Source organism: Amblyomma americanum, chromosome 10, assembly GCF_052857255.1.
Source record: "Amblyomma americanum isolate KBUSLIRL-KWMA chromosome 10, ASM5285725v1, whole genome shotgun sequence".
Classification (NCBI taxonomy): Eukaryota; Metazoa; Arthropoda; class Arachnida; order Ixodida; family Ixodidae; genus Amblyomma; species Amblyomma americanum.
Genome location: NC_135506.1, coordinates 36896616 through 36924221, shown reverse-complemented (window position 1 = coordinate 36924221; position 27606 = coordinate 36896616). Strand labels below are relative to the sequence as shown.

At 46.0% G+C, this 27606-nt stretch overlaps 1 protein-coding gene across 1 annotated transcript in view; it reads left to right on the top strand.

Annotated features, from left to right (window-relative positions):
- Positions 1-25931, top strand: part of LOC144106362 (lysosomal alpha-mannosidase-like) — a 30976-nt gene extending 5045 nt beyond the window's left edge. The window contains exons 6-15 of the mRNA XM_077639142.1: positions 2729-2854; positions 4961-5152; positions 6001-6213; positions 7625-7743; positions 10971-11090; positions 13404-13476; positions 13948-14034; positions 15550-15768; positions 21427-21564; positions 25235-25931. Coding sequence (XP_077495268.1) covers positions 2729-2854; positions 4961-5152; positions 6001-6213; positions 7625-7743; positions 10971-11090; positions 13404-13476; positions 13948-14034; positions 15550-15768; positions 21427-21564; positions 25235-25474 — 1527 coding nt within the window. The 3' untranslated portion in view covers positions 25475-25931. The remainder of the gene's footprint in view (positions 1-2728; positions 2855-4960; positions 5153-6000; positions 6214-7624; positions 7744-10970; positions 11091-13403; positions 13477-13947; positions 14035-15549; positions 15769-21426; positions 21565-25234) is intronic.
- The last annotated feature ends 1675 nt before the right edge of the window (positions 25932-27606 follow it).

Below are 27606 nucleotides of genomic sequence, written 5' to 3'. Positions count from 1 at the left end.
TTTACCTCCTGAAGCCTACGTATTTCGCAGCTGCGGCCCGCACTTTCTTTTATCCAGGTCCAGCCTCTTGAAGGGTAATTGAACCATCCGAGTGCAGCTCATTTCCGGAATCCCACTGGAAGTCGTTTCCGTGGTCACGCTTAGAGATTTGGCTATGCGTGTCCACTGCGGCGAGCTTGACTTTCAACAGCTACAGTTGCGGCCTACCATGTTTGGTGTTTTTCTTCTTGGCGAGGAGTTGAGAAGAAAGGGTGGGAGGAGGGTACAAGAAGGTGGCTGTTGTTTTCATGAAAAACACTTAACACCTGGTTTTTACCTTTTTGGCGTGAGTGCTCAGCCTATTTCGGGAAATAGCCGTAAATCTTATTTAGATGCGCATACTTTGATCAAAATAACTTTCACGATAGCCTGTTGTGTATATCACGCGGAGATTCATTAAGCAGCAAAATTTGCGAGGCACGGCAGTGTGTAAAAATAATTCGGTATGCGCTTCGGTTTCGCCTTAACGAGCAGAACGCGAGAGCGTAATCGAATTCAGTTCACATCGCCTAATCAATACTGACACAACGACCTAATTCGTAATTAGCATATTCATGATTACTCATTTACGATCAGTGGATTTCGCTAAGGCTCTTCAGTATGTCAAAGACCACAACGCATTCACTATGTGTGCCACTATTCAACTTGAACCAACGAGCCTTCACGGCCTATGTAACAAATAAAACAAAGCTTTCGTGCCTTGTAAGTAGCGTAGCCGTGTCACTGTCCAGATGTCCTTGGTGCGATCCCCATCCAAAGCGAAATGAACAAAGTTTTATTTCCTTTTCAATTGCTTTCAATTGAATACAGGAACCTTCCTGAGAAATTTGCGTCGTTCCGAACATTCATTGACCTGTTTCTGTATTTTATTAATTTTTCCTTCCATCGGTATTTTTCTTTCACGGGCAACGACGACGAAGACATCGGCTTCTATGAGACATGGAACCATGAACCTTATCACATTAAAAATTATTTCGGCGAAGTGACGGAAGCCAATTGTCTGAAATGTCTGAAGCAGTGATGTTACGTTCATGACCAATCCGCTGATAATTATACCGGACGACTGCGTTGCAAAGCGCCGCAACAAATTTCGTGCTGAGAGCACGCGTCCCGAAAAGTGCTAACAGTAGATTAAATATCCTTTAATGATCGGTTTGAGAAAAACGTTCACTTCGCCCTTACTGACGCTTTGTGGTTAATTTCCACGTTGCGGTGGCGGCACCGGCGTCACGGCCGCGCGAAGTCACGCAACGCCGTCGACATACGCAAGAGCTCGTTACGTGGTTTCTGTCACCTTTGCTGCAGCGCGTTCAACGTTGTGTTCGACCTAGACGATCCTCAGTAGCTCTGCCCAGTAGCGTCTCAACCTCCCAAGCAGCAAAGGTAATTTCCTCAATATTGAAATAAAATGGCTTCACTCTGGTCCTTTGCAAGAGCAGTCTTTGCCAATACATTTCCTATATTGGGCTAAACACCTGTGCTGCTTGGGAGGTTGAATGAAGACGATAAGTTCGCTGTAAACCAGAAAACGGGAACAGGAGGCGCGCCGCGCGACAACTTCCTAATACAACTCACCGGTGTAAAACAGGGCCGCGGTAATGAAACGTTGCCTTTAATCTCGTACAAAACCGGTTTGGTTTGACGCGAAAAAATAAACGACCAGTCAAGACGAATACTTTTCCTGCTATCGAGTCAATAGCTAGATGCCTCGCATTGCAATGCAAACCGTGCACATAGTAATCTCTCTTGTGATTTTGTTGTGCACTTAGGAAGGCTCGTATGAAGGAAGGAAACATCTAAACTAACTGATAGAAAGTGGTCTGACTTGTGTGTCGAAGAACAACTACCTCCAGTTACACCGTTACTAGACGTTTTTACATTACTCCCTTTCTGGCAGCAGGTTTCGCTGAAAAGAACATTTATTTTCATATGCTTGTCAATAATAACTCCAAACACAGTTTTTCGGGAAAACATTCCAAGACTACAATGGAGAGAAGAGCTTTGTGGAGATAGAGTTTTGCCGAAAACGCGAGTGGAGTATATTCCACTCATAGCGATGAAATCATCTACTATCTCCCGTCGTTCAATGCAAGGTACGGTCAGTGCATGCGTAAAGTACCGCTATTCACTCATATCGGCACTGACTCGATGTGCAATTAAGAACTACGATTACAGCAGCAAACTGTTTCTAATAATTTGTTAACGACAAGGAGAAAATCAACGTCAGCTTCGGAAAGCTGGAAACAAGATTCAATAAAGCATGCGATTCCTCCACAGTTCAATATAATAAGAAAATCCAACACCTCCTAGATGTTGAATGTCTGTCGGATCATTCGTTTTTCAATGCAAGCAGCGCGGCCGCCTAGTTCACCTGCCACCCGCAATGTGGCGTGCTCCGGCAGGAGACCCGCGTGGCCGCGTTATGTTACTCAGGCTGCGCCGCCACTTTCCAGAGTCTCAGCGGCACAGCTCAGCGCTGTGGGGACGACACGTGAGCAGCCTCAGCCGGAATAGGCAGCGAAGCTAGCTAACGGGAAAAGGCGAGAGACCAGGACAGGAAAGGTCTTAGTTATAGCCATTCCGTGCTAATATGAGAGTCACTGAAATATAAAGAAGGCGTCGGCGAAGCCATGTCGTTAGAGTTTTTGTGGGATAAACGAGTGATGTGCATACTGCTCTTGGTGCGCAGTTCGGGGTGATAGTGTATAACCCTGCAAGTGTACAAGCCTCGCCGTACGTGCGGTTGCCGCTGGTGACGGATGAAGAAAGCGTGGTGACCGTCATAGGACCGGGCGGCGCTAAGGTCGAGTGGCAGGTGAGTGAGCTGACACAAGGCATGTCGTCTTGAAATGCGCTCTCACACGCACGAAATATGTCTTATTGAAAGTAATACTCAAAGGAGGCAGCCTAACATGACTTCTCTGTGTTTTTGATCGAATGATAGGTCCAATTATTCAGACCCTGATGCCCTCACTCGATGAAAATTTGGAGGTCACCGCAGTATCATGAACTACCCAGCACTGCTAAACTCATTCCTGTGCTGTGTTACAGGCGTCTAAAGGTGCAACCAACAGCTAGCTACTAAGCTTCTAAGCTGCGCCACACCTACTAAATTCTAAAAACTAGCCTCAGGTTTAGGCCTGATTTTAAGAGTTTCGTAACTAGATGAATCAGAAAGTTCAGGTGGCGTGATACGTCCGTATTTAATAAGAGTGAGACGTCCGTATTTGGACCTTTAGTGGCAGTTGCTGGTCGAAAAAGAGCATGGTTAGTTCTCTTTCAAGTCTTTTGATAGATCGGCGTGGGACCTTGTGAGGACAGCCGCTCCAGCGCTCTACGGGAAACAAGATAAAGCAGCGAGTACCAAGACAGGGGCGCAGAAAGAGAGCACAGGCTCTTCACCAGTGCTTTATGGCACGGGATCCGAATATCAGTTGGTATTATACCTACGCGCAATATGACCTTGATTGATTAGCCAGAAACGGTTGCTAATCGTCTCATGGTGACTGTGAGATATGAGCTAAAAACACCTCATTTACTTGGAGTATGAGGACAATTAGCAAAGAGTTTATTACTATTACATAGAGGGCAAGCTGGCGCCCCGACTATGGGAGTTTCCATGGAGCTTCCTAGATACCGCCTCAGCATCATGGGACAGAGAGCTACCGACTGCAGAACCACAACTTTTGGCCAAAAAATAATGAAAAAATGAACGTTGTTTAATAATTAAGAACGCTCTAACACACAAATTGCAACAAGCGAGCAGAAAAGCATGCGAATGTAAAATTTGCCCAAAATAAGCGATGGCTTGCTCTCCTTTTGGTCAAATATTGCAGGCCACAAAAGCCAATATTTTGTGCTTAACAGGCGTACTTTTAAAAATAAATATGTTTGAAAAAAATGTTGTTGTTTGAACACTTTAATAGGTTTTTTATTGGCACTTCTTAAACCAAAAATATTTTATTGGTTTCGTGTGCTGTTTCGCTCTCGCTACTATGGCTTTTGAGAGCTACGTTTGCGCCAAAGTCGTCTGCGCCGTGGACGCAATGGGACATCTCAGTAAGGTCACTCTGTGTTTCGAAAAAAAAAACCGACTGTTTCGCACGAAGTAGGTAATCGCCCCATGATGCTTTGAGCGCCTTTGGTGGCTGAGGTGCAGCGCCGCCAGCTTTCCCTCAAGTTAATACAAAGAAATAATGACAATGAGGGCTCGTCCTGTTTCCTTCTCTACACCGTACATTTAATCTTTGGTTTGCGTCGCCAGTCTACTTTCCGGGAGTGCGAAACAACAACTCGGGCAACTTGTAGTCTCTAGGGGGTTTGGTTTGTTTATGAGGGTTTAACATCCCAAAGCGACTGTCATTGAGGCACACCGTAGTGGAGGGCTCCGGAAATTTCGACCACCTGCGGCTCTTTAGCGCTCACTGACGTCGCACAGTACACGGTCCTCTAGAATATCGCCTCCATCGAAATTCGACCGCCGCGGCCGTGATCGAACCTGCGTCTTTCGGGTCAGCAGCTGAGCGTCACAACCACTGAGTCTAGTCTCCAGGAGGGTGGACGGAACCCGGCGATTCGTTACGAGAGACAATGCGCTCTGTTCCATGCTTTCATTTCCATGTTCACTTACACGCCGCTATTTCAAGTGAATAGCAATATAATAAGCAAGACTACAAGGAGGCATTCACTTGGTAGCAATCTTCACGAAGAGTTTAACATGAGGACATAATGCTTGTAATTAGCACTCCAAAAGTTTTAATACTAGGGTAGAGCTTGAGGTTGTTGGAAGCTATACAGGCAGAAGTATTAGTCTTGTGCGATACTGCCGGCTATTGCTCCACCGTAGCGGCGCTTAGAAAGGTGACAAGTGTCACACTCCGGCTCTTTACCAAACAATCCTATTCTGCCGCTTGCGTTGCAGGCTGTACCACTGGCTCCCCACCGGCACGGGATACCTGAGAGTCTGGGGCTCGCCAAGTCGTCGCTGGTATTCCAAGCAAATGTGGAACCTCTCGGCGCCAGCCTTTATTATGTAAAGTCCACGCAGGGCGAGTCCTCAAAGTCGGCAGACTTCCTCGAGATTCACGAGGAAGTCAACTTCATCGAAAACGAGGTAACCGACATGTGCACAGTAAGACTCAATATGAAGGTCGCTATGAAGGTGACCACTTTAAGCTTAACACACTTGGAGATCGCAGCGGGGGCCTATTGCTTTGACAACAGGTCTCGCATGCAGCAGGTGCTGGGTTCGATCCCCAGTCTCGCCGGGCACCCACCGGTGACACAATGGGTACAAGCTTTTCCTTGGGCTGGTGCTCCGCCTTTTTGAGATGTATGCTCGGAAAATGGGTCTTTCACTCCGCATTCGATAGGCGAAAACACCTTGTGTCAATGCGCTCATTGTGTCCGAAACTTGCTGAATATCTTTGTTTTCTGAAAAAAAAAATCTCTCTCCCTCTAGCGCACCTATCAAAAGCCCGTTTGGGTAGCACCGTTGGTTCACGCACTGCTGTGAAATCACACTTTGAGTGTCGGCATCAGTCTCGCTTTCCTACGTAGCGAAATCTACCCGCTAAATAGAGCTTGTCTTTTTTTTGTTTTTGTTGGAGGCCTTATCGCTGTATTTTGGACGCGTTGAAGAACAGGGTTAAGACGTGTTTTTTGGCTCGTGACCTTACAAAGGCGCCAAACAGCGCCTTGAACATGCGAGAAGATTTCCTTCAAAGAGAGCCTCAAGTGTACTTAAGCACTCGCTCACCCGATGTAAAAAAGTAGCGTATTCCTTTCTAGAGATAAAAAGAATAGAGGCAGAAACCTCACAAGTATATAATTTGCACATCAGATCAAAAAACTCAGAGTAGTCATCTGCCACTACTTCTCCAACGTATCGAACTCAAAGCGCCTTTTCCCCTCCTTTTTCTGTGTCATAAGAATTCATGACTTTTTGTTTATTCCGGACAGAAATACCGCGTCGAGCTCGATGCGGACACGGGCCTAGTCTCCAGGATAGTGCTGAGACAGACCCAGACGCCCGTGGAGCTCCACCAGTCGTTCGCCGCATACGGATTCAACCGGTATCCGGAGGGCAACATGAGCCCTCCGGGCCACTACGTGTTCAGCGCCTACACCCCAGCGAGGGAGATGGGGGAACAGGTCACGTACCGCGTCGTCAAGGTGAGGAGGTTAAAATATCTCCAACGGGAGTTGAAAAATTTGCTCAGGTTCAACCGGGCTGAACCTAGTAGACGAGGTAAAGCAAAGCCGGCGGTGTCTATAGAGAAGAATGAATGGTGTGACGTCTTTGCTACGTCATCGCATGAGGCCACCATCAAGCGATGAGAGTCTCGGCTCTTAAGGTCAAAGTGTAAAGTCAAGTTCAAGGTCAAAGGTCAATTTACCGCTGGTTTTCGGTCACGGGTTGCTGGTCGTTAGCTATGACCAGCAACACTATGACTATACCATACAGGCATATCATGGCTATGCACAGCAAGCCAGTCATACACTGTTAGTCTTGAGGTTGTACGCTTGGTTTGAATTTGATCGGGCTTCAAGGTCAAACACACAAAACCAGGCGAAGCTCTGGTTTGCACCTCGAGTAATAGAACGTTCACTCTAAAACGAGCTACATAGCCAATTTCGTGTCGAGCTCTTCTGGAACCTCCTTATGCAATGTTTCTAAGGAAGGATCCTCAATAAGGGCCAGAACTTGTCGGCGGATAAGATAAATATGGAGCTTTTCCATAATTTTGCGCCTATAGTTAAAATCAGTTTTTTTTACACAAAACTTATTCCCACTGTAGCGGTAATCTTAGGTGCAATCACTTGTGCAATATGCTATCACGCTACCCTGTACTGCGCATGCGCTAAAGTTTGTATGCCTTCTACTACTAACTACTACTAATTGGTTTTGGGGAAAAGGAAATGGCGCAGTATCTATCTCATATATCTTTGAACACCTGAACCGCGCCGTAAGGAAAGGGATAAAGGAGGGAGTGAAAGAAGAAACGAAGGAAGAAGTGCCATAGTGGAGGGCTCCGGCATAACTTAGACCACCCGGGGATCTTTGACGTGCACTGACATCGCACAGCACACGGGCGCCTTAGCGTTTTTCCTCCATAAAAACGCAGCCGCCGCGGTCGGGTTCGAACCCGGGAACTCCGGATCAGTAGCCGAGCGCCCTAACCACTGAGCCACCGTGGCGGGTAACGCCTTCTGATGCAAAACAAAAACTACCGCCTGCAGCGTGAGGAACAAAGTTTTTATAACAGAGAAAAAAAAATGCTTAAAAGCGTTTAGGTTTCCGGTGTGGGAGCATTCAGTCATTGCGTTGCAGGTAGAGGCGAGATTTTAATTTTAATTCTTTGTAATCAGTGGGAGTAAAGTTTTCAGCTTAACTACTTTCTAGGCACTGCCGTGGAGAAGCATGTCCTACTAAGTAACTCAGTGATGCGTTGGGTTCTGCCAGTGTCGAGCAAAAAAAAAAACACTACGTTTGTTCTCGCTCTGTCTGTTAACCACGTGTCTAAAAATAAGGCTATCGAAGAAGATTACAAAGTGCCTCTGCTAAAACACGACACCTGCGCAGGGCCCTCTTGTGCAAGAGGTCCACCAGATTTTCAACGAGTACATCTCTCAAGTGATAACTCTGCACAAGAACAGCCCCTTCATCGAGTTCACTTGGACCGTTGGAGCACTAGACAAACTGTAAGGCCAAATGCACATACGTTTTCACTTTATATCTCCACCCTTTATTAAGCCTTTTTCTCCTCAAATCCCTCTGCTTAGTAGCGCAACGTATCCATGAATTTCACTCCGGCAACAAAACCTCTCCAATGTTACTTAACAGGAACAAATAGCTTTGCATAGAAGTGTATCTTTCATCACACCTTCACCAATCATTGATGCCCTGGGGCAGTAATTTTCGCTTAAAAAAGTGTTTACCGCCACAAGGCATAGCAAGGGAATTATTAATAAAGGAGTGGAGGGAGGAGATGCCGATGATGAGTCCTCGTGCCTAAGCTGAACAGGACCCTGCATTGTCCGCTCATCATCGTCATCATCATTATCATCATCACCCAGATTTACTTCAGACAAAAACGTTACCTTATGACTATCCAAAGGCTCGTCAGGGGGCGCCACCCATGTACTAGCAGTGGAGTTTTCATGTTGCATGAAACAACGTAAAATCAGCACAGCAAGCTGGAAACAAAAAACAACAGAGTCATTGCATGAACACAACAAGATATGCCTGTTACACAATATAAATTATAGATTCACAAGGACACAGTTTTGCGAAGAAAATAAACAAACTTAAAGCAAAGTTCAACCAATAAATTATGTCGAGCATTCTCGGGAAAAAAATTTGAAAATTGGCAAATTGTAAGACACTGTTATAGGAATATTGAAGGTAATGGTTCATTATTCTGATATGTAGCAAAATCTTTCCTTTAAAGTGTTTCTATCGATCGCATCGAACAGTTAAGACTGCCATTGAAAACCACTTTGGAACGCTTTTGACGATAGCGAAAACGTGCATAGAAAAAAAAAACTACCGTCAGGTGATCTGCGGATGTATGCATTCTTATAGTGAAATCTTACATTATATAAAAAAATTACGTTCATGAACGCTTTACCGCTCATAAATGCTTTTGTCCCGATTTGCTGGGTGTTAAAAATAAGATATGCTGCAGAGAGATGAGGCACTCAGTTGCGAACTAAAGTAAATTTATTAGTATTGCTGTAATGAGCTCTTATTTCATTGTGCAACCTCACAAATGGCAGTTAATATCTGTACAATTATTCTTATAATTTCTGCTAATATAATGAAGTCTTCCGTTTATATTTACGAAATTGGCGATTCTCCAATCCAGAGCGTCAGTGAATATTGGTCTTGCTTTTTACCCAGCACGTGATGGTTCAAACATATAGATTTAATAACCTCAAAGGCGTTGAAAAAGCTTGATACCTGTGTCGCACAATATGGTTTATGGTTTTACGGAGGTTTAACGTCCCAAAGCGACTCAGGCTATGAGAAACTCCGTAGTGGAGGGCTCCGAAAATTTCGACCACCTGGGGTTCTCTAACGTGCACTGACATCAGACAGTACACGGGCCTCTAGAATTTCGCCTGCATCGAAATTCGACCGCCGCAGCCGGGCTCGAACCCGCGTCTTTCAGGTCCGCAGCCGAGCGCCATAACCACCAAGCCACCGCGGCGGCGCGCTTCGCACAATAACTGGAGCTCCAAGAGATATATACGAAACTATAAATGTGTAAATCAAAAATCCGGCCACTACTACTAGAATACTTGAATACTAGAGTACAATAATGCTTCAATCCTCACAGAAAACGCGAAATTAATCAAATCGAGGCAGTTTAGAAGAAAGCCATTCGTTTCATATGTTGCAGGTTCGATCAGTCAATTTCGCCTTCAAAAGCGCTTCCGTCTTGCAAGAGCTTCCAACAGCTCTCGACTAATAAAAAAAAATGGGCTCTAGTCAGGTTGAAATAATTCATGAGTAGGAAATTTCTCCTGGAGTGTTCTAAAAATAAAATCAAATGCACGAGACCGAAGCTCCCGATCTTGTCCGAGAAATGTAAAGAAGCGACGACAAATAGTGAGCGGGGAGAGACGTGCTAAAGGGTGTATTGATAGTTTTGGAATAGGTATGGTTAAACTAATCCATGCGCACCTACATCACGCTGCTGGATGGTCGATTTTGCATTCACATATTTTTCTCGGTGAAAAAGTGTTCGTTGTTGATAAAATACCGAAACTGAGTGCATTAGTAAAGCGAAACAAGCCGCAACAAGGTGCAAAAAAAATTCTCAGGCAACACTACCTGGTCATTCAATCTCTTTCATTAAACTTGTTTTAACAGGTAATGAATAGTTCAAGCTTTTTTTAGATTTCATTGTTCCTGTTATCCTTTCTATTTTCCATCGTACTGTTCTTTCTTATCAGACAATATGCTCTCACACCCACTCCTAAATAAAATCAATAAATATTTACAATAAAATTTATTGTGAAGGGGTGCTGATTAGCTGAACAAAGAATTTGCCATCCAAACTTCTCAAAATCATGATGTGTCCAAGCACGAGGTGTATACAACCATGATTGTCCAAATTCGCATGGGCTAGTCTTAGCATGACGTGGCTTTTAGTGGCATATTATCTACTTTGTACTAGCGGAGTACATCGAGACTTAATTTATAACGTAATTTATTTGTAAAGTAAAAAGCGTATCTATAATAACGTATTTTAAAACTTAATTCTAACGTAAATAACGGAAGTTCGTTTAACAGTACCTCTTGCTGGGCTAGTAGGTGTATCGTTGTGTAACAAAAGTAAAACAGCGCTAATTTTTACACAAACCACACAGAAATACCAGACAGTGCCCGTCCTGTCTGGTATATGTAAAATTTAGTGCTGTTTTAACTTTTGTTACGAAATAACGAAAATTTATTTAGTATAACGTAAATAGCCGTTCTTGCTCTTGGAGTCGCTTTCTTTGTTGTTGTTTTTTGTGCATAATTTCGAGCACGGGGTAAGCTCGTAATATGACCCAAGAAATGCAAAGGGCTGTTATAATAATAATAATTGGTTTTGGGGAAAAGGAAATGGAGCAGTATCTGTCTCATATATCGTTGGACACCTGAACCGCACCGTAAGGGAAGGGATAAAGGAGGGAGTGAAAGAATAAAGGAAGAAAGAGATGCCGTAGTGGAGGGCTCCGGAATAATTTCGACGACCTGGGGATCTTTAACGTGCACTGACACCGCACAGCACACGGGCGCCTTAGCGTTTTGCCTCCATAAAAACGCAATCGCCGCGGTCGGGTTCGAACACGGGAACTCCAGAGCAGTAGCCGAGCGCCGTAACCGCTGAGTCACCACGGCGGGTAAAGGGCTGTTCTGAATTTTCTGTTTCAAGGTTATTGAGTTCGGGCTGGTCATCTTCGTCCGGCTGCGACATAGTCAGCCGATTCGAAAGCAACCTGGACACCGACGAATTTTACACGGATAGCAACGGCTGGAGGACAATGCGCAGAACGTAAGTGCACAGAGCCTATTATGCTTAGCGTTTAGATTATTTGTGCTTGCTTACCATTACTACTGTTTTTCCCGCTAAAATACACTTATTATGTCCATGGTGCACGAGTAGCCTGATGCTATTGGCATGCCACTCGTTTTAATGAAACAGGCTGTTAGAAATAGGTAGTCATCGGGTTCGTTCAGCTTCAACTCTGTGGTTTAGAGCTGAGTAATTCCGGCCAGTAGTAGCAGGCATTGAATTATACATAATTTATTATGATATTCGCCGAGCAACTCCTTAAACACTTTTCTGCTTGGTGAACCCGTCACACAGCGACGTAACCCGAGCGGGACAAGAATCGTGACTTCTGTATATTCCTCAATAAAAAAAGAAAAAAAGAAAAAGAAGGATGACGCGACAACACCTATGGGCGAGCACCAGTCAGTGATCTCCTCAAAAAAAAAAAAACGGCTTACCCTCTATTCCTAATAGAAATCGCATTAGTGGTTTAAAAATTTTGTTCCCAATAATTAATATTAATTTAAACTTTGACACGTCCAATATCCTTACTTATTCCTCGGGGTACCAAAGAAGAACTCGCCATTATATTTCCATAACACCATTGAATTCTCGAGTTAATTGTTTCAAATATTTTTTTCGAAGGACCATCACTGATTGGAATAACCTCACAGATGATGTTGTCAGGCAGACATCATTGCATTTGTTTGAAGAGTACTTAAAATGATTGTTGTTGATGACCTTGCCGTGGTATTTTCTTGCTGATTTTCTTTGTGAAATTCTGTTTTGTTTGTATGTGTCTGTACTGTTGTATCTGAACACAATGTTTCCGACCTGCTATTATCATGTGTACAAGATCGCAGTATCCGTAAATAAATAAAAATAAACCTGACAGGCTACATCCCAGTGAGTGACGGAGAAGCAAGAAAACGCACAAATTATCGCGTCAAAAGATTACGACCCACTTAATCTTCCACAACGCGTGGAACGTGTCGTCACGCAGAAGTAACCCATTGGCACTCACCGGCACGGTAGCCTGATTAAAAGAAAGCTTGTAATTAATTACTCAAGCTACGCACTGTGTCCAAGTTTCTTCTCATTACTCTCACACAGAGGGAGCGAAATAAACCGATTGCGAATCAACATTAGGCTTGGAAGACATTCTGTGCAAGAGTCATTAAGCTTAGTTGGTCAGAGGTTAACCAGGCTAGGCCCGTTGGGGGAGAGGGGTATGGGTTACTTGGGGGACTGAATGGCAACGGGTCAAGAGAAAACAAAGCCTTCAAGGCTGACATAGAATTCATGCCAATTGGAGCTTGCAGCGTAAAAGCAAGTAGAAAGAACGGGCAGGAGGGAGGTAGGTGCTTCGAAGAATGCGTCGCTGGTGGCTGGTGAAATACCTCCAAGGAACAACGGCGGCACGAAGAGATTTTCTAATGTTGTCGTGGTGAATATTTATTTCATAATGGCAATTATTCCGCGTTATTCGATAATACTTCAAGGCAAAAACAAGGGCAATCAAAAACTTTGCGCTCATAATCTTTCAAGCCATCTGCTGGTTAACTTGGAGGTTAACGAACTTTGAAATTAAGTTGAAGAGAGCGCAACGAGTTGTGGAAGGAAAAATGATTGAATGGTTAGACACAGGAGGAGAGCAAAATAGGTCAGGAAACAAACGCGAGTTAATGATATCCTAGTTGAAATGAAGAAGCACAGATAAGTATGGGCGGGGCATGTAAGGCGGAGGTAAAATAATCGATGGCCCTTAGGGTAACGGAATGAATACCGAGAGAAGGCAAGCGTAGCAGCGGGCGGCAGAAGGTCAGGTGGGCGAATGAGATCAAGAAATTGGCTGGGATTAGGTGTCCGCCCTGGAACAGGCCAGGGTTAGTTGCAGTGATGAGGGAGAGGCCTTTGTCCGGCATTTGATGGTACTTATGATGTGAAGATGATTGTACGCTAGTCCACACCAGCACAAATCAGGTGCTACGACGCATTGGCGCTACTTGTTCACCACGCGACGACTATGTAGCCCTGCGACTGGAATGCCGACTGTTCAGTCATGCCTGACGTCTGAATGTGTACAGTTCTGCTCCGCCCGTAGCAGCAATTAGACTGCCATTTAATTCGAAACGCGTTTAAAACCGATAAAAAATACGACGTCGCTATTTTTCGTCGAAGTGAGGCATTGTATCAGCGAAAAATGGCCACATTGTTAATAGAACTTGCAGGAATTAACACCAGCCGAGAAACGCAGCGCCGGGCATTCTGAAATCACATCCGGCACGTTATTCTTTTTTGTGCGCCTTACAGAGTAAGAAAACGGAAAAATATGCTGCCCATCCCATCCAACTACTACCCCGTCACCTCGTGGATCTACATAAAGGTGCGTCTCAAGTACTAGTCAAAATACTCAAGCCTTTTTACCAATTGTACACAAGTTTAAATGCATCCACGAAGGACGCAACCACATTCTCGTGTTTTTGAAGCAACAAGGAAAGTTCTAACGCTAGTGCTTCAAGCTTCATTTATGCAGAGTATTAAGCCTCAGGCCGGATCCTTGTACCCAAAGTAATGCAAAGACTTTAAAGACTGTGGATTACTTTCCACTATGAAAGAAACAGGAAAGCTCTTTGGAGTAAGAGGGAGAAACAGAGAGGTCGGCTTGGTCGCTTTTCAGAAAATTTAGATAAGAGGGTTTATCTTGGTCATTACTGGGGCGTGATTTTCTTGCCACTTCATGACGGTTTTCTGCGCAGGCTTTCAAGGAGCCTGAATTATTCCCATACAGACAACTACGAGTCAAACAAGCCGCCCCTGTCTGCACGGAATTAATCAAAGTAATCGCTTCTTGCAGGACAGGAGCAAGGGTCTGCAAATGTTGATACTGCCGGATCGGCCCCAAGGTGGATCTAGCATTAAGGCGGGACAACTGGAGATCATGGTAAAGACCTTGCGCTCTCTAGATTCGCCTGGGCGTGCAAGTCCCACCACTTTATGCTAACGCGGAATTTTAAACATCTATCAACCACTTTTTGTTTACACATCGTCATATTCTATAGCCAGAGGCGTGCCTGAATGGGCTATATTCTTTGTACAACCATACAAAATTTACCAACGACACTCTCAGCTAATTTGAACGTATTCCTCTCTAGGCGACAGGCTCTGTGTATAACTAAGGCTACCGCTAGGCATACGTGGCAAGCACAAGTTTGACGGTTGAATCAGATGACCGAAGGGACTGATGTGTTTAAGAGCATCTGCAGTGATTGTACGGCTGTATGTGAACGGATTCGCAGGTCACAATCCAGGCAATGCTACTGCTACCAAAGGAGATTTTTGCGGCTGAAACTGCAGGAGAAGACGCCTTCGCTCGATTTCGCTCCAAATGTACCTTGCAGGTCTTTTCAGGCATTGCTAAGAGCCGAAACAGAGTTAATGGCAGCCTATCTAGATTGATACACCTCCACCTAAGCGCGTAAAAAACCTCGAGGAATGATTTAAAAGACCAGAACAATCAAGCAATTAAGGAAAAACACCTCGGTTTACTTTACACAGAACACCTAGCCTGTTCAGTATCCTGAATTTTCGGTGCCTATTGTTCTACATATAACTAATTTTTATGTAACCTTTCAACGTTTACCATGGTCTGTAATTGTTTCTTCAGCTATCAAGTTATTTATAAATGAAACAGCCTTACCTCACACAAAATTGTAGCAACTAAGGAGCGGCGTACATCACACGCTTCAATACCTGACTTAAAGGGGGGGGGGGGGGGGGTAGAGACAAAAATATTTGGTTCACACGTCTTTGTTTCAAACGTTGCTTAAGGCTCCAGTATGCACGCACGTTTGTTGCGTCCAATATTTGGCCATGTGTGACCTTGCATGCAGTAGCAGTCCATAACTGACTTCTTATAACTTTAGAATTCGCCGTCTCAACCCCTTTAACCTCTTGAAGTACGAGTGCTAAAAGGCCACAACTTTCCATCAACTAAGGCTAGGACATCATTAAGCGCCAGCGCCGAACTCAATTGGAATATTTTCTCTTGTACTTTGCGTAAATGCTACACAGCGCAGTGAAATGCTGCGAGGACTTGCTAATTATGATAACCTACTCTTCCCGCTTACTGCGATTTTTTACTCATATAGATCGTGCGCTGACGATATCCATTTCCGATCACTATAAAAAACCTATTGAATATCCCGAACATTCAAAATTCATAGGGTAGTTGTTTATCCTAAGCGCCATGTGGCAGGTCGTAGCAGCCACGCACACTAAAAGCGTTTGTCCACATTTCCTATGCTTGCCTATTGATGAAGCTCCTTTGAACACCATAGTTTAGCCATGGCATATTCTCCCGCGTGTAACTATACGCCAGCTTCACAGCGTACTCTCCTTTCACCACGATCCCGCCAAACCTAGCGGATGGGTGCGTGAAGTGCGAACGCATTCCCAGGTGCATCGTCGCCACGAGACCAACGACAACCTGGGACTACCCGATCCCCTGCTCGAAATGGGTGTCGATGACGGGGGCCTAGTGGCAAGGGGAACACACCGACTGTTCCTCGGCTCCCCAATGGAGGCCAGGGGACTCATGCGGCTGCAGGCGCTGCAGCTGGTCTACCAGCCGCTGCCGGTCTTTACGCTCGCTAACTGGAAGCCAAAGCTGGACAAGGTGCGTGTCCGCATTCTTTAAGCCTCGAATGAGGGGGACAGTAATCGTGAGCTGTGACCAATTGTTGTTCAACACAAGTAACTGCCTGGCAGGAAAGAACGCAGAAATATGGCAGCGTGGGCCCACACGGGGCCAAATGTAGAATGCGTGAGCGGCATCTATTTATTTTGTTGATCCTTTGATTCGTAAATGTCCCTTTCTAGCTACTAGTTAAGCCCTGTTGAAGCGATTCGTAAGTTTTTCGTTGTTGATTTGCATTGAAAACTTATGGAATATGCGGAGCCTACTATAGGGCTATGCAGATAATGCATACGGAAGAGTAAAAACATGTACAGATTCCACATGATGTCAAATATACCATACAGAAATGCTACAAGAACCCATGCGAAAAGGACATGTCACCCATACAGAGATGGTAATAAAATCATACGGATTTCCACATATTTCACGTGAGATAATGCCTGCTTTTAGCCATAACCCTATATAGAGGATGTTTCATCTAATGCCACAATTTTAAAAAAATAAGTTTTTGAGTTATTAGAGCGCGTTTTCGACGAGTCATTATCAGCGCTGTAGTGCATCACAATGCAAATAACATGTGCTATCAGGAGACTTAATACGATTAGTTAACTTTTCACCTATTACCGTTAAGCACTTAATTATTGAAAGGCGTGTAGCCCACTGTAAGTAATATCCATATCAGTTTCTGTAATTTTGAAAACACGGTTGCCCTCGGCGCTGTGGCGCAAGAAATTTTCACTGAAAAAAAGTACGAAGCAGAACACGAGCAAACAGTGGAAATCAACGAACCGCCTTCCCGTAAGCATTATTCATGGTAAGGGTTGTTGATGGTAGTTTGTTCCGCTCGGTGATAGCACGGGGAAAAAAGGAAAAATTTCAACGTGCTCATTCTTACGAAGTATCAGGTTAGAGGTTCTGCGTCCCTATATCTCCCTGACCTGCACGTTAGCGGTGTAATCTACAAATCAGAAGCCTCTGGAGACTTGTTATCTTAGGGCGCCAGCGCTAGATGGGTAACTAGCGATAAAGTCGTGATGCTTGATCCTGAAACCTCGGAGTAACCCGGGTAAGTTACTACGAGTAATCGACGGAAGATCGCGTAAGCTTGAAGGAGGGTCGTACAAGCTGCAACCAATCAGAGGAGGGCGTCGCGCCAACTGCAGCTAATGGGAGGAGGGCGTCGCGCCAGCTGCAGCCAATTGGAGGAGGGCGTCACGCCAGCTGCAGCCACTTGGAGGAGGGGCCAGCTGCAGCCGAATGGAGAGAGGGAGTGAGGGTGAAGAGCGAGAAACTCGGTAGCATGCACATGCAGATGCCAGAAATAAGAGCCGAAGAATAAAATTGGTGGAGCAACACGCAGCACAGCAAACAGTAAATCATCGATGAAGCCAGTCATCCGATAGATTCCGAAGCCGAAGGATTTGCATGGCGAGCTGAACAGCAGCGCAAAAGAGGACAGCGACAGCGTGAGCGAACCGATCCAGTGGATAAAGCAAGCCGGCTAGCCGAAGCAGAGCGGCCAAAACTGTATAACGTTGCTAAATGAGATGCGAGAAACAGATGAAGAGCAAGAAATGTAAAGGACTAACGAGAATGAAGACGCGAAGGAAGAACTCGCCGGAGGAGCGTGCAGTTCACAGGCGTGTTACAAGCGGCTTCACAGACCGCTGAACCGAGGGCACGACGATTCGAATTGCAACGAGCATATCAGGCGGCTTTTTGCAAGAGGAAAATCGAGGAACGACTGCAAGAACACTTGGGTGCAACTCGAATTTTCAAGACCAGAAAAAGCAAAACGGAGGTTAAAAAAACCTAAACAATGGCAAACGTGCTAGTGCACCTAAGTCGCATTTAGCTTAACCAGGTAAATCAGGGGTCAATCTTCTTAAACGGGGAATGAATAGTATGGCGCTTCCAAGTAAGGTTATGCAGATCCGTTGTTGGTACCTTTACTGAACCTAACTCGAAAATATCATATAAACTAGACAAAAAGCACTTAAATCAGCTGCTGCAGTAATGGCAGGTAAGCAGACAATATTTTTCGGCGACACCCCTCGTGATACCCCTGAAAGGTTTATAACAGCACACACTATCACACCTCTGACATTGGACGGTTTCTGTTAAACCCTCATAGCTGAATAACGGCCTGAGGGGCGAGTTGGTGCATGATGAAATGAACGGCAGCGCAAACAAGGACACTAGCAAGAAAGAGACACCGCATGTGTCGTCTGTGGTGTGGTGTCTGTGCGCATGTGGTGTCCCTTACTTGTTACTGTCTTTGTTCGCGCCGCCGTTCATTTCCTCATAACTGAAGCTTGCAATTTTATATTCGTTTCAGATACAGCAGATGCTGTCTCTGAATCAAAATTTGTCATCTTCAAACACCTTTACCGCGATCATTGTAAGGAAGTAAAAAAACAGTAAAAGTCAGAAGTCATGGCTCACCAACGAAGGCTTGATAATTATAAAGGAAACCAAACTACTCATTACTGAGCAACTGAGTGATTTAACAGTATTCATCCCTTCTCTTATGGCGCGGTTCAGGAGTCCAGGGATATTTGAGACCGATACTGCCGCCATTTCCTTTCCCCCAAAACCAGTTATTATTATTATTATTATTATTATTATTATATTATTATTATTATTATTATTATTATTATTATTATTATTATTATTATTATTATTATTATTATTATTATTATTATTATTATTATTATTATTATTATTATTATTATTATTATTATTATTATTATTATTATTACGGCGCGGTGCGGGTGTCCAGCGAGAATTGTGATACGGGAGTCATTTCCTCTCCCTAAAACCAATTTTCATTTCAATTTCCTTCCCTTACGGCCCGGTTCGGGTGTCCACCGAGATGCGTGAGACAGGCGTCCTTTCCTTAAATTGTACAACGGGCTTCGCGTCGCGCCGAACGGTGGTGGTGGTGGTGGAAACTTTATTACACACAGGGGAATTTAGGCCCGCAGGACCTTGGGCCCACGCACGGCCCCACTGCACTCAAAGGTTCATGTCCCGGAGGCTCATGACGCTTGCAGCCCGGCCTGTGGCGATGGTGGCAATGGTGGTAGTGCCTGGTTGCTTGTTGCCCGGGTGGTTGAAGCGAGCCTTGCATTTCTTGCAGCCCGTTCAGTGCGATCCGTTTCACAGGATGAATTTGACCTCGAACTTGGGTGAATCGGCTGGTGAATGATTCTCTCCACATCTGCGGCAGAGTTTTGCGAGGAGGCGTACACACGTCGCTCCGATGTCCGGGCCTCTGGCAGTTAAAGCACGCTCCGGCTTTCCCCAAGAACGGGTAGCAGTACTTGTAGGCTGCACCATAGAATTTCACTTGCTTGGGGACCTTCTAGGTGGTGATGAAAGTGACGAGGATCGACTTCGTCTTGCTCAGTTGCCTCGCGTCGGAAATCGTGTAGGAATCGCTCTCGTTGTAGATTTGGAGGTTGTAGACGATCTCTTCTATCTGCTGGTCATAGATAGCGTTGTAAAGTACGTCTCGGATGGCGTTGTCGGGTTGGGCTATGTAGGTTTTCACAGGATATGTCGTCTCTCTGACGAGTAGAAAGGTGATCTGCACGGAGCGTGCCGCGCGCTCTTCCGAGGGCGTACCCACGGTGAACGAGTTGTTGAGGGTATTTATACGGATGATGTCCTGTTGACGTACCGCTTCCACGGGGAGTTTCAATATGGCGCACAGAAGGAAAAGGAGGAAGTCCTCGTTGTGCTTGCGAAGGTCTAGGCCTCTGTTGGGTCGCAATATAACTTTCAGATCTTGGGTGGGCAATTTCTGTAGCGGAGCCACGGGTGCATGATTTTAGGCAGAGTGGGCGAAGACGACTCGCCTTTTTTGGGGTCTGGGCCCGTGTGGCGAGGCCGGCCGGTGGCGAAGACTTGGGTAGCGAGCACGAGGCAGTGTCACCACTTCGCGCACTTTGGCGTGCGCTCCCATACACCCTTAGAGCGTGTGGGGTAGCGGTCTCGGTCACAGAGGAGATGCCCTCGACTCAGCGTGGCAAGCTCAGCCGGAGACCAGCTACCAAGTGACAAGGGGGTTGGTCGTTTGGTGCCCGGCTTTCGCCGGTCGCAAGCCAGAGAATGGGTCGGAGCCGAAGGTTCACAAAACAAAACAGTTTATACAGCTAAGAAACGATACAGAGGTATTTACAATCACTCGTACTAGCACATACAAAGTGACTTATAAATACAATGCAATTCATGCAAAGGCTCAATAGAGAGAGATAACAATTCAACAAAATCTTTGCACCGAAAGTGCACTAACGCAGAGAGAGACAAACAAAACACAATTTGTTCACCGGGCACTGCGACAGTCCGACGACCTGAGGAGCTCGACGGGGCCGTCCCGCAGGTTGGCGCACGTTGCCTCGCTGGTCCGGGCTGGGCGAGTGGTGTTCTCCGGGAGTCGAGCGGGCGCGCTTCTCGGAAGCTTAAACGGCGGCTCGGGCTAACCGACAGCGGTTGAAGCCCCTCATTTATAGGCGTAGACCGCGTCTGTTTGTTCTTCGCGCCAAGGCAGGCGCGCATATACCCGCAGCTTGAACTGCACAAACTCCTCCATCTCGCGCCGGGCGCGCGACCCCATTGGTCGAACGCGGAAACCGCCTTCCAGAAATTTCTGGTTCCGTCTCGCATGCGAAGACGCCGGCGCGAGAGCGACGGGGAGATGGTATCACTTTAGCGCGGACAAGGTTACCCCCTTTCCGTCGACAACTAGTCGAAACTTCGACATTCTAGAGAAACCGACGCCGCGCGCGGCCGTGCCTCCCTCGGCGCCGCGCCGGCGAGCTGAGTGGCAGCAGCACGCGCGAAGCTACGCACTCTCCGGGGGTCCTTCTCCGCTGTTTTTTTTTGTTTTATTTTACAGCGCGCGGGCGCGATTGCTTACACGCTGCGCCCTGCCTTTCTAATAGGTGCCGAATTTTGTGACAAGCAGACTGCTTGTTCGGACGAGAACGGAGCCGGGTGCGCTAGCTTGCGTGCCGTAAATGTCCGGGTCCATCTTGGATCAGTAGCAAACTCTTCGGACATGATGTCTTCGCCTTCGACTAGGCGGTAACCCATGCTGCTGCAGGCAGGCTCGGCGTCGAGAGAGGCCATGGCAGGGCACGAGTAGCGAGGTTAGGCCTGGGCTAGGCCAAGGCGTTGCGTGGTAGAGCTATGCCTGACGCGAGACCAAGAGAGGCGTCCGCCCTGCGTTTGGAGCAATACTCGAAGGTTTCACGCAATATTCAGGCGTTTACAGACTGGCGAACCGACCGCGATCGATGACGCAACTGTGCTCAAGTTGCAAACTTCGTGATTGCTCATAAACTCCCAACCGCATGGAAACAATATCAGTGATACAGATGCATTAACAAAAATCCGTAAAAACAACAGTCCGAGAGATAAATTCAGCAAAAAAAACTATTTTCATGACACAATGGCAACATACGGCCGTAGCTTTCATTAGCTGCTTTCAGATGGCACAGCCATCCATAAACACCTGGAAAGTGGCTACTGAGACTAGTCGCTTTTTCAAGCCGAGCTGCGTAACTAGTAAAATCTAACACCTCTGCTAGAAGAGACTAATGCATTGTGTTGACTGTTCAACGGTTCCAGTTCTCCGTTCTGCGGTCACCGTTGCCCGGGACTGTGCACGTGCTTACCCTGGAGAGGCTGCCTGGCACCTCCAACCAGGTTCTCCTTCGTCTCGAGCACCTCGCTCTCAAGAGAACGGCCGTCATGATTAACATCACTGTGAGTGTGTCATCACATCCGTTTTCGTGCTGCTGAGGATGTTATCTTGAGAATATGACCCGACCAGTGTTCAGACATGTACCTCGTTCTCCTGCGCATCGCTAAATCATTAAAATTAAGCAAATATTCATTCATTACCTACCTACGCGCTGCTGAATGATTGCAGAAAAATGCTGTATAGGTGTGGAATAATGGCGAAACCAGCGCCCACGGACAAAGGACGAAGAAGCGTAGACACTGCAAGCACTCTATTTTGTTGATACGCCCTGGTTTTTTTGTTTTCAAGATGACCATATTAAAGCGCGATATTTCTAACGCCATGTTTACTTCCCTGCGCTATAGGCAAACAATACAAAAAGAAAATGTTACCCTTGGTGAAAAACCAGAACACATCGATTGGTGACGAAAACCGGAGAAACGATCTTTGATGAATCAGGAGAGCTTTAGAAATAAAGAGATAGGCAGGTGCTCACATGTGCGGCCACCTGTAGAGAATGGAGTTCGAAGCTGAAGTAATCAGCGGACGCTCCTTTGCGCGAAGCACCCTCTCGTGGCTCATAATGAACCGTGGCTAGAGGTACTGCTAGAAATCCGTATGCTGGATATGTTGGCTAAACCTTGTCCTTTCCCATTTGCGTCGATTGCACTGAGTTCCATATTCTGAGGTGTGGATGCTAGTTTTCTTGTCTTTCCTTTTATGTCATAAAATTGCACGAAAAACGCAGCGCAAAAGTAGTTTACCGGAGTTTGCGTCTTTGTAGCAATATAACGCGCACAATTAAATCCGCTCCATTTCGCACTCCCACAATTCAAACCCAGGACTTTAAGGAGAACGCCGAGTTTCCCGACAGAAGCATCGGTCGTCATGCAAAACTTGCGTTCTCTTCAAGCGCATCGTTTAGTCCCCTTTATATATACACTCTAAAAACTGGTACTCTCCCAAAGGAGTAAATCGTCTCTTGTACTCTCTCTGGTTACTTTCTTTGCTTTTAAAAGGCAGCATAGCTATATCGTCACACCTATACCATACGCCCGAGATATGGCATACGTCCGTCATTGGCTCCAGTGTACGTAAAGAGATCGCCTTTCGAGCGACAGAAAAAACATGATTCACGTGAACAAACGCTATTAATGAATACCATTCTATAACCATAAGCAAATACTGTCTTCTGCCACAATTTCTGCGGAACGGCTATGCTTCTCTCGTCAAATGACGGTACTTTGTGCCCGTCGTGGAGGGGAGGAGGAGGGGGTGCTGCCAATCGCGTCTCAATGCAGAAGCATATGCTTCACTGTCAACAAAACCCGCCTTCGGCGTTAACCAGCAGCAGTGGTACCAAAACTCCCAGATGACGTAACCGTGGTATCAAAGCAAAATCAAAGCTCTTACAAAAGTGCTTGGGAATTGACCCCATGACATTCAGACTGCGGGGCGAGCACGCAACCTGTGGGCCACAAAATAGCGTTGCTCCTCGGCGAACAAACGGGAACCTAGCATATGCGTTGACTTACAACTGCATGCTAATGAATAGGTGTGTCATTAGAAAGGAAGAAAAATTTTTAAATAAAAAGAATATAGAAATAAAAACCAATTGCTTTCGCATTCAAAGTACATAAGCAGTCTTAAGAGTCCTAGAAATTTTTTATACATCTGTTCCGGAACAGTGGACTTTCGTGAAAAAATGCTTTGCAGACAAGGGTGAGGCTTTGACTCGACAGAAAAACTTCCTCTAAATCCCCAAATCGTTCACTGTTCGCCAAAGAACAGCAGTGGAAATACTCCATATTGCAGTGTTAATACGGTGCGAGCTCTCGACGTAAGCAAAAGTCAAAGTACATTGTCTGTCTGGTGCAATGAATTATGCGACTGGGCGCCAGGGATCTTCTTCCGCAAAGGGCGGCGTTGAACATACCAGGCGTCATGAAATTGCTTCCGAGTAAAGATTTTCTTCCGTATGCAGCTTTTTCCTGTCCTGTTTCATCATTCAGTGAGCTATGCCTACTCTAACGTGGCAGCGGCCTGTTAGTAACTGGTCATCTGGACCCAAAATGCGCGCAGGCAGAAATCTGGAAATCAGAAGTGCACAATATAAATTTGATTCAGAGTAAAAGCATTCCAACGACGTAGCGGCGTCAAAAATAAGATGTGGGCAATAGTTAGGCCGCCATATTTATACACACGCTGAAGTGTAAAATTGGTTCAGTGTTAAACCACGGTCACTTGATCCAAAGCGTTGCTTATCGGTTAACCGGCCATGGTTAAGTAGTGACAACACTCATACAAAGTATTCTCCCCATTACTTCATGCGTCCAAAATAGTGAGCCTAGCAGTTTAAGCTTTTTACACTATAACAATGAAAAATTAGTTCTGTAACTGCTTGCTACTGATAAAGCGTTACGTTCAAAATTAAATTGTGGCAAGCCAAAACTAATCAGCTATGGCATATATTCGGGTGTTTGGTTTCAATCTTCGTTTACAATTTCTTCAAATTACGATGCGGCACTCCTCCACCCCCTCCCTCCTCATAGGTCAATAATAATCAACCAATATCCCCCATTAGCCGGTTCCCACGCCAAAGAGGTGCGAGAGAGAGAATGATGAACGTAGAGGGAGGAAGGTTGACTAAGTGACGCCCAGTATGTTGCCCTACACGCGGGAAGGGGGTACGAAGTACGCGCTTTGCACCGTAGCTTTACAAACTTTACTGGTCATTATCGGAGAAGTTTTCCAGAAAAGAAGACAGGTGGTGGCATCTTGGTGGGCTTTAACGTCACGCAAAGCAGAGGTCTAATTGAGATGCCATAGTGCAGGCCTTTAGCTTATTTTCGACCACCTAGGATTTGTTAATGTGGACAGCACAAGAGCGTTTAGCTTTTCGCCACCACCGAAATGTGGCATGATTCAATCCTATAGGGTGACGAGCTTAGTATCGAGCGACGAAACCCCTCAGGCTCCGGGCCAGTTTGGAAAGAAAGCAAGAAAAGGAGTTGCTAATAATGTGTGAACGTGGGCAATCCCTATACTGCACAGCCTGCAGCGCTGCATAAGCCATGCTTTCTTCATGCCTATTTTTTCACAACACTCAAGGCAGTTGCAGTCTTTTGGTGGTCGGCTGCCAAGCCCAACGTCATCGCATAGAATCCCAGCAGTGGAGGATTTGTTACAATGGAAACAACATGCAAAATCGGGTCAGTGCTGTGTGATGCCCAGTGCACGTGAAAGAAACACAGCTGGTCCGAATCAATCTGGAGCTGTACCCTAGGCAATCGTCAGATCTCTTGTACGTAATATGGACGCTAAACCACACATAATATTGCCATACTATCCCATGCCATCCCATCCAGTCCCATCTCGTAACATACCACACCATACTATACAACAGCTCTGACTCTTTTCGATGCAAATTCCGCCGACGGCTGTAAATGAAGCTCTTGGATCTCCGCTTGAAGTAACAAGTCCAAACGTTTAAATTTGGCGCAGGTGCCCGTTATTTGAGAAATCACTGTCCTCAGTTCCCTCTGTCGTTGTTACGAACAAAAAAATTCAGTGGCAGGTTCAAGATTGGTAGTTCGAAGATTGTCAGCTAGAGGAACTGCAAATCTGAAATATTAGTGATAGTGGCTAGAGATGATTGTTCACTATAGTTTATTGATTGATCGTTGTTCGCAGCGGCTTCTCAAATGCTGCCGGCTGGAAAACGTGCAGCCGGTCACTCTGGCGGCCAACCAGTTCCTTCCGCAAGCCACTCGACAGCAATGGCCGACGAGGCACAACCAACTGCCGCTGCGCACGAGCAGAATACGCATGACCACTCCGGAGATGCGCGCGGAACCTGCAACCGGCGACGTTTTGGTGAAGCTCATTCCGAGGCAGATTGCCACATTCCTGGCCAACCTGGTTGTCGATTGAGCTGGTACTAGGAAGGATATCGTTTAAGTTTATGAACTGTTACCGGTGGTGAATAAGCAGTTCGGCGAGCCGGGCGCCTTCTGTGCGCAGACCCACGTGGAGCTAATATCAGTTCACGCTTTTGCATGCAGAGGGCGCCACTCCCTTTGTCCTTCTAAAGCCCTGTTCTTCATGTTGCGCCAGCGACATCGCAGAACCGAAAACCTTCTTCTATCAGCTGTCACTGTAAAATAAGGTATTGAAGTCGAAAGCTAAACTTTGAGGCACCGTACTATTCCGAAATAGATTTGGAGGTCCAGCACCGCCGACTAACCCCCGCTTTACAAGTGAGTACAAGATTTGCCCTGACCTGAAGCCAGCCTCTCTGGTCCGAAATTTTATTTAGGATACTGGCCTAGGTTCCTACCGTGTGCCAGCGGACGTCTACGGCCGGGCAACCGAAGACAACGAAGGGCATATTCACGGACTCATCGCTTGTGTTGTAAGCTTTGCTGAGAACGGCCAGTCATGGCTGAGCAAAACGGGCTTGCAGTCGAGTGTCTAGAGAGGTTCAAAGATCGAGAAGACGGGGACGAGAGCAGAGACAGAGGACAAAGGTTTTCGTTTTCTCTCTCGTCCTCTATAGTTCTCTGGCCTGTGATGGACTTTAGACAGCACCGGCTTACTTCTTGTAAATAAACCTATATCAAAATGCTCGTTGCTGATATGGCAGATTTCATTTCGTATGAACTAAAGATTTCTGGGGCCTTGACGTTTCTTGGAAACGAACTGTCGGGACGGCCAAAGCACGGCACGCCGAACTGTACGCTTAGCTGTAGACGTACAGTCACACTACAAAAACAACCTCCAGCGTATCCGAAGCATATTACTACCCCCTCCTCCCTCCAAAAAAATGAAACCTTCACCGCTCTAACACTGGCCAGCCAAGAAGAAACAAGCGCCCTATGGAAGCATCCAGTTTCTTTGGAAAATGAGAGTTCATGAATGTTCTGCCGGGTCAGCTTAGCCTCTCCGCCCACAGAAGACGCTGCCACGACAGGCTTTAGTGGCAGGCAGGATCCAGTGCCTGTTACGTGTTTTGTCTCCGTCTATATACTACACATTTCATTCTCTCAGGGGCCCAGGCAGTGCAAACTTTTCATTTTTTTGGCAACAGTTCTAACTGAACGCACGAAGTGTGCCTTTAGACTGACGTGCAGCCACAAATTTTCGCTCAATTTTGTTCAGCTCACTAGCAGGGGTGCTTCCAATTTCATAAGAAAGTGCCATAAATATTTCCTGAGAAGCTCAACGTGCACACCTTGTGCACATGAAACTCCGTACCTCGTGGATCCGCGACACATGGGTGTTGTAGATTAGGGAAACAGCATCACTGCAGTGATAAACCTTGTAGCAAACGATTTTTCACAGGTAACTGAGCAGAGCGAATAGTCTTAACAGCAATGCACAAAAGCGGCTGAGGCTGACAAAACATTATTGCGCATAAGCTCAGGAAATGAAGGCAAGTTATCTAGCTTGCCGCAGGCCGTGGAGGCCTTTGACGATGCCAGCCCATTCCACAGCCTTGGACTGGGCCTTAGCTTATCCCATGCTTCTTTGTAGGGATCAGGCAAGAGTTCAGCGGGATGCTTACGAACTTTGCATGCCCAGATCATATGTTCGTTGTTATCTTTCTGAACACAAAAGCGGCATGACGGATTGGTGAGGCTGTGGATTGATTTATGGCTGCTCAGGGCGTTGGTCATATTTAAAAAAGCACTCTTCCTGCACACACCAATGACAGCGGCTGCGTCACCGCATTCCGATGAAGCCCGGTAGGCGATTGCCATTGCAAACCAGGCCATGAAATGTGAAGTGAACAATTTACACCTATAGCGCTTCCTAAATTGGCTTATTTAATCCACAACTTTACAACTCCATACGATTTGTTTTTAGCAATATTTCTTTGCCTCTTTTGATCAAAATATTTCGTTTCGCAATGAAACATTTTCTTCTCGTTACTAGGTTGATATTCGCAACATAAAAGCACGGAGAGACTTCGCGATTATTGTCACAAGTTAACGGAAGCGTAGTGGGATGTGCAAACTGCCAGTGCTAGCGATGCCTTACAGGCCACTTTCACTTTGTCAATC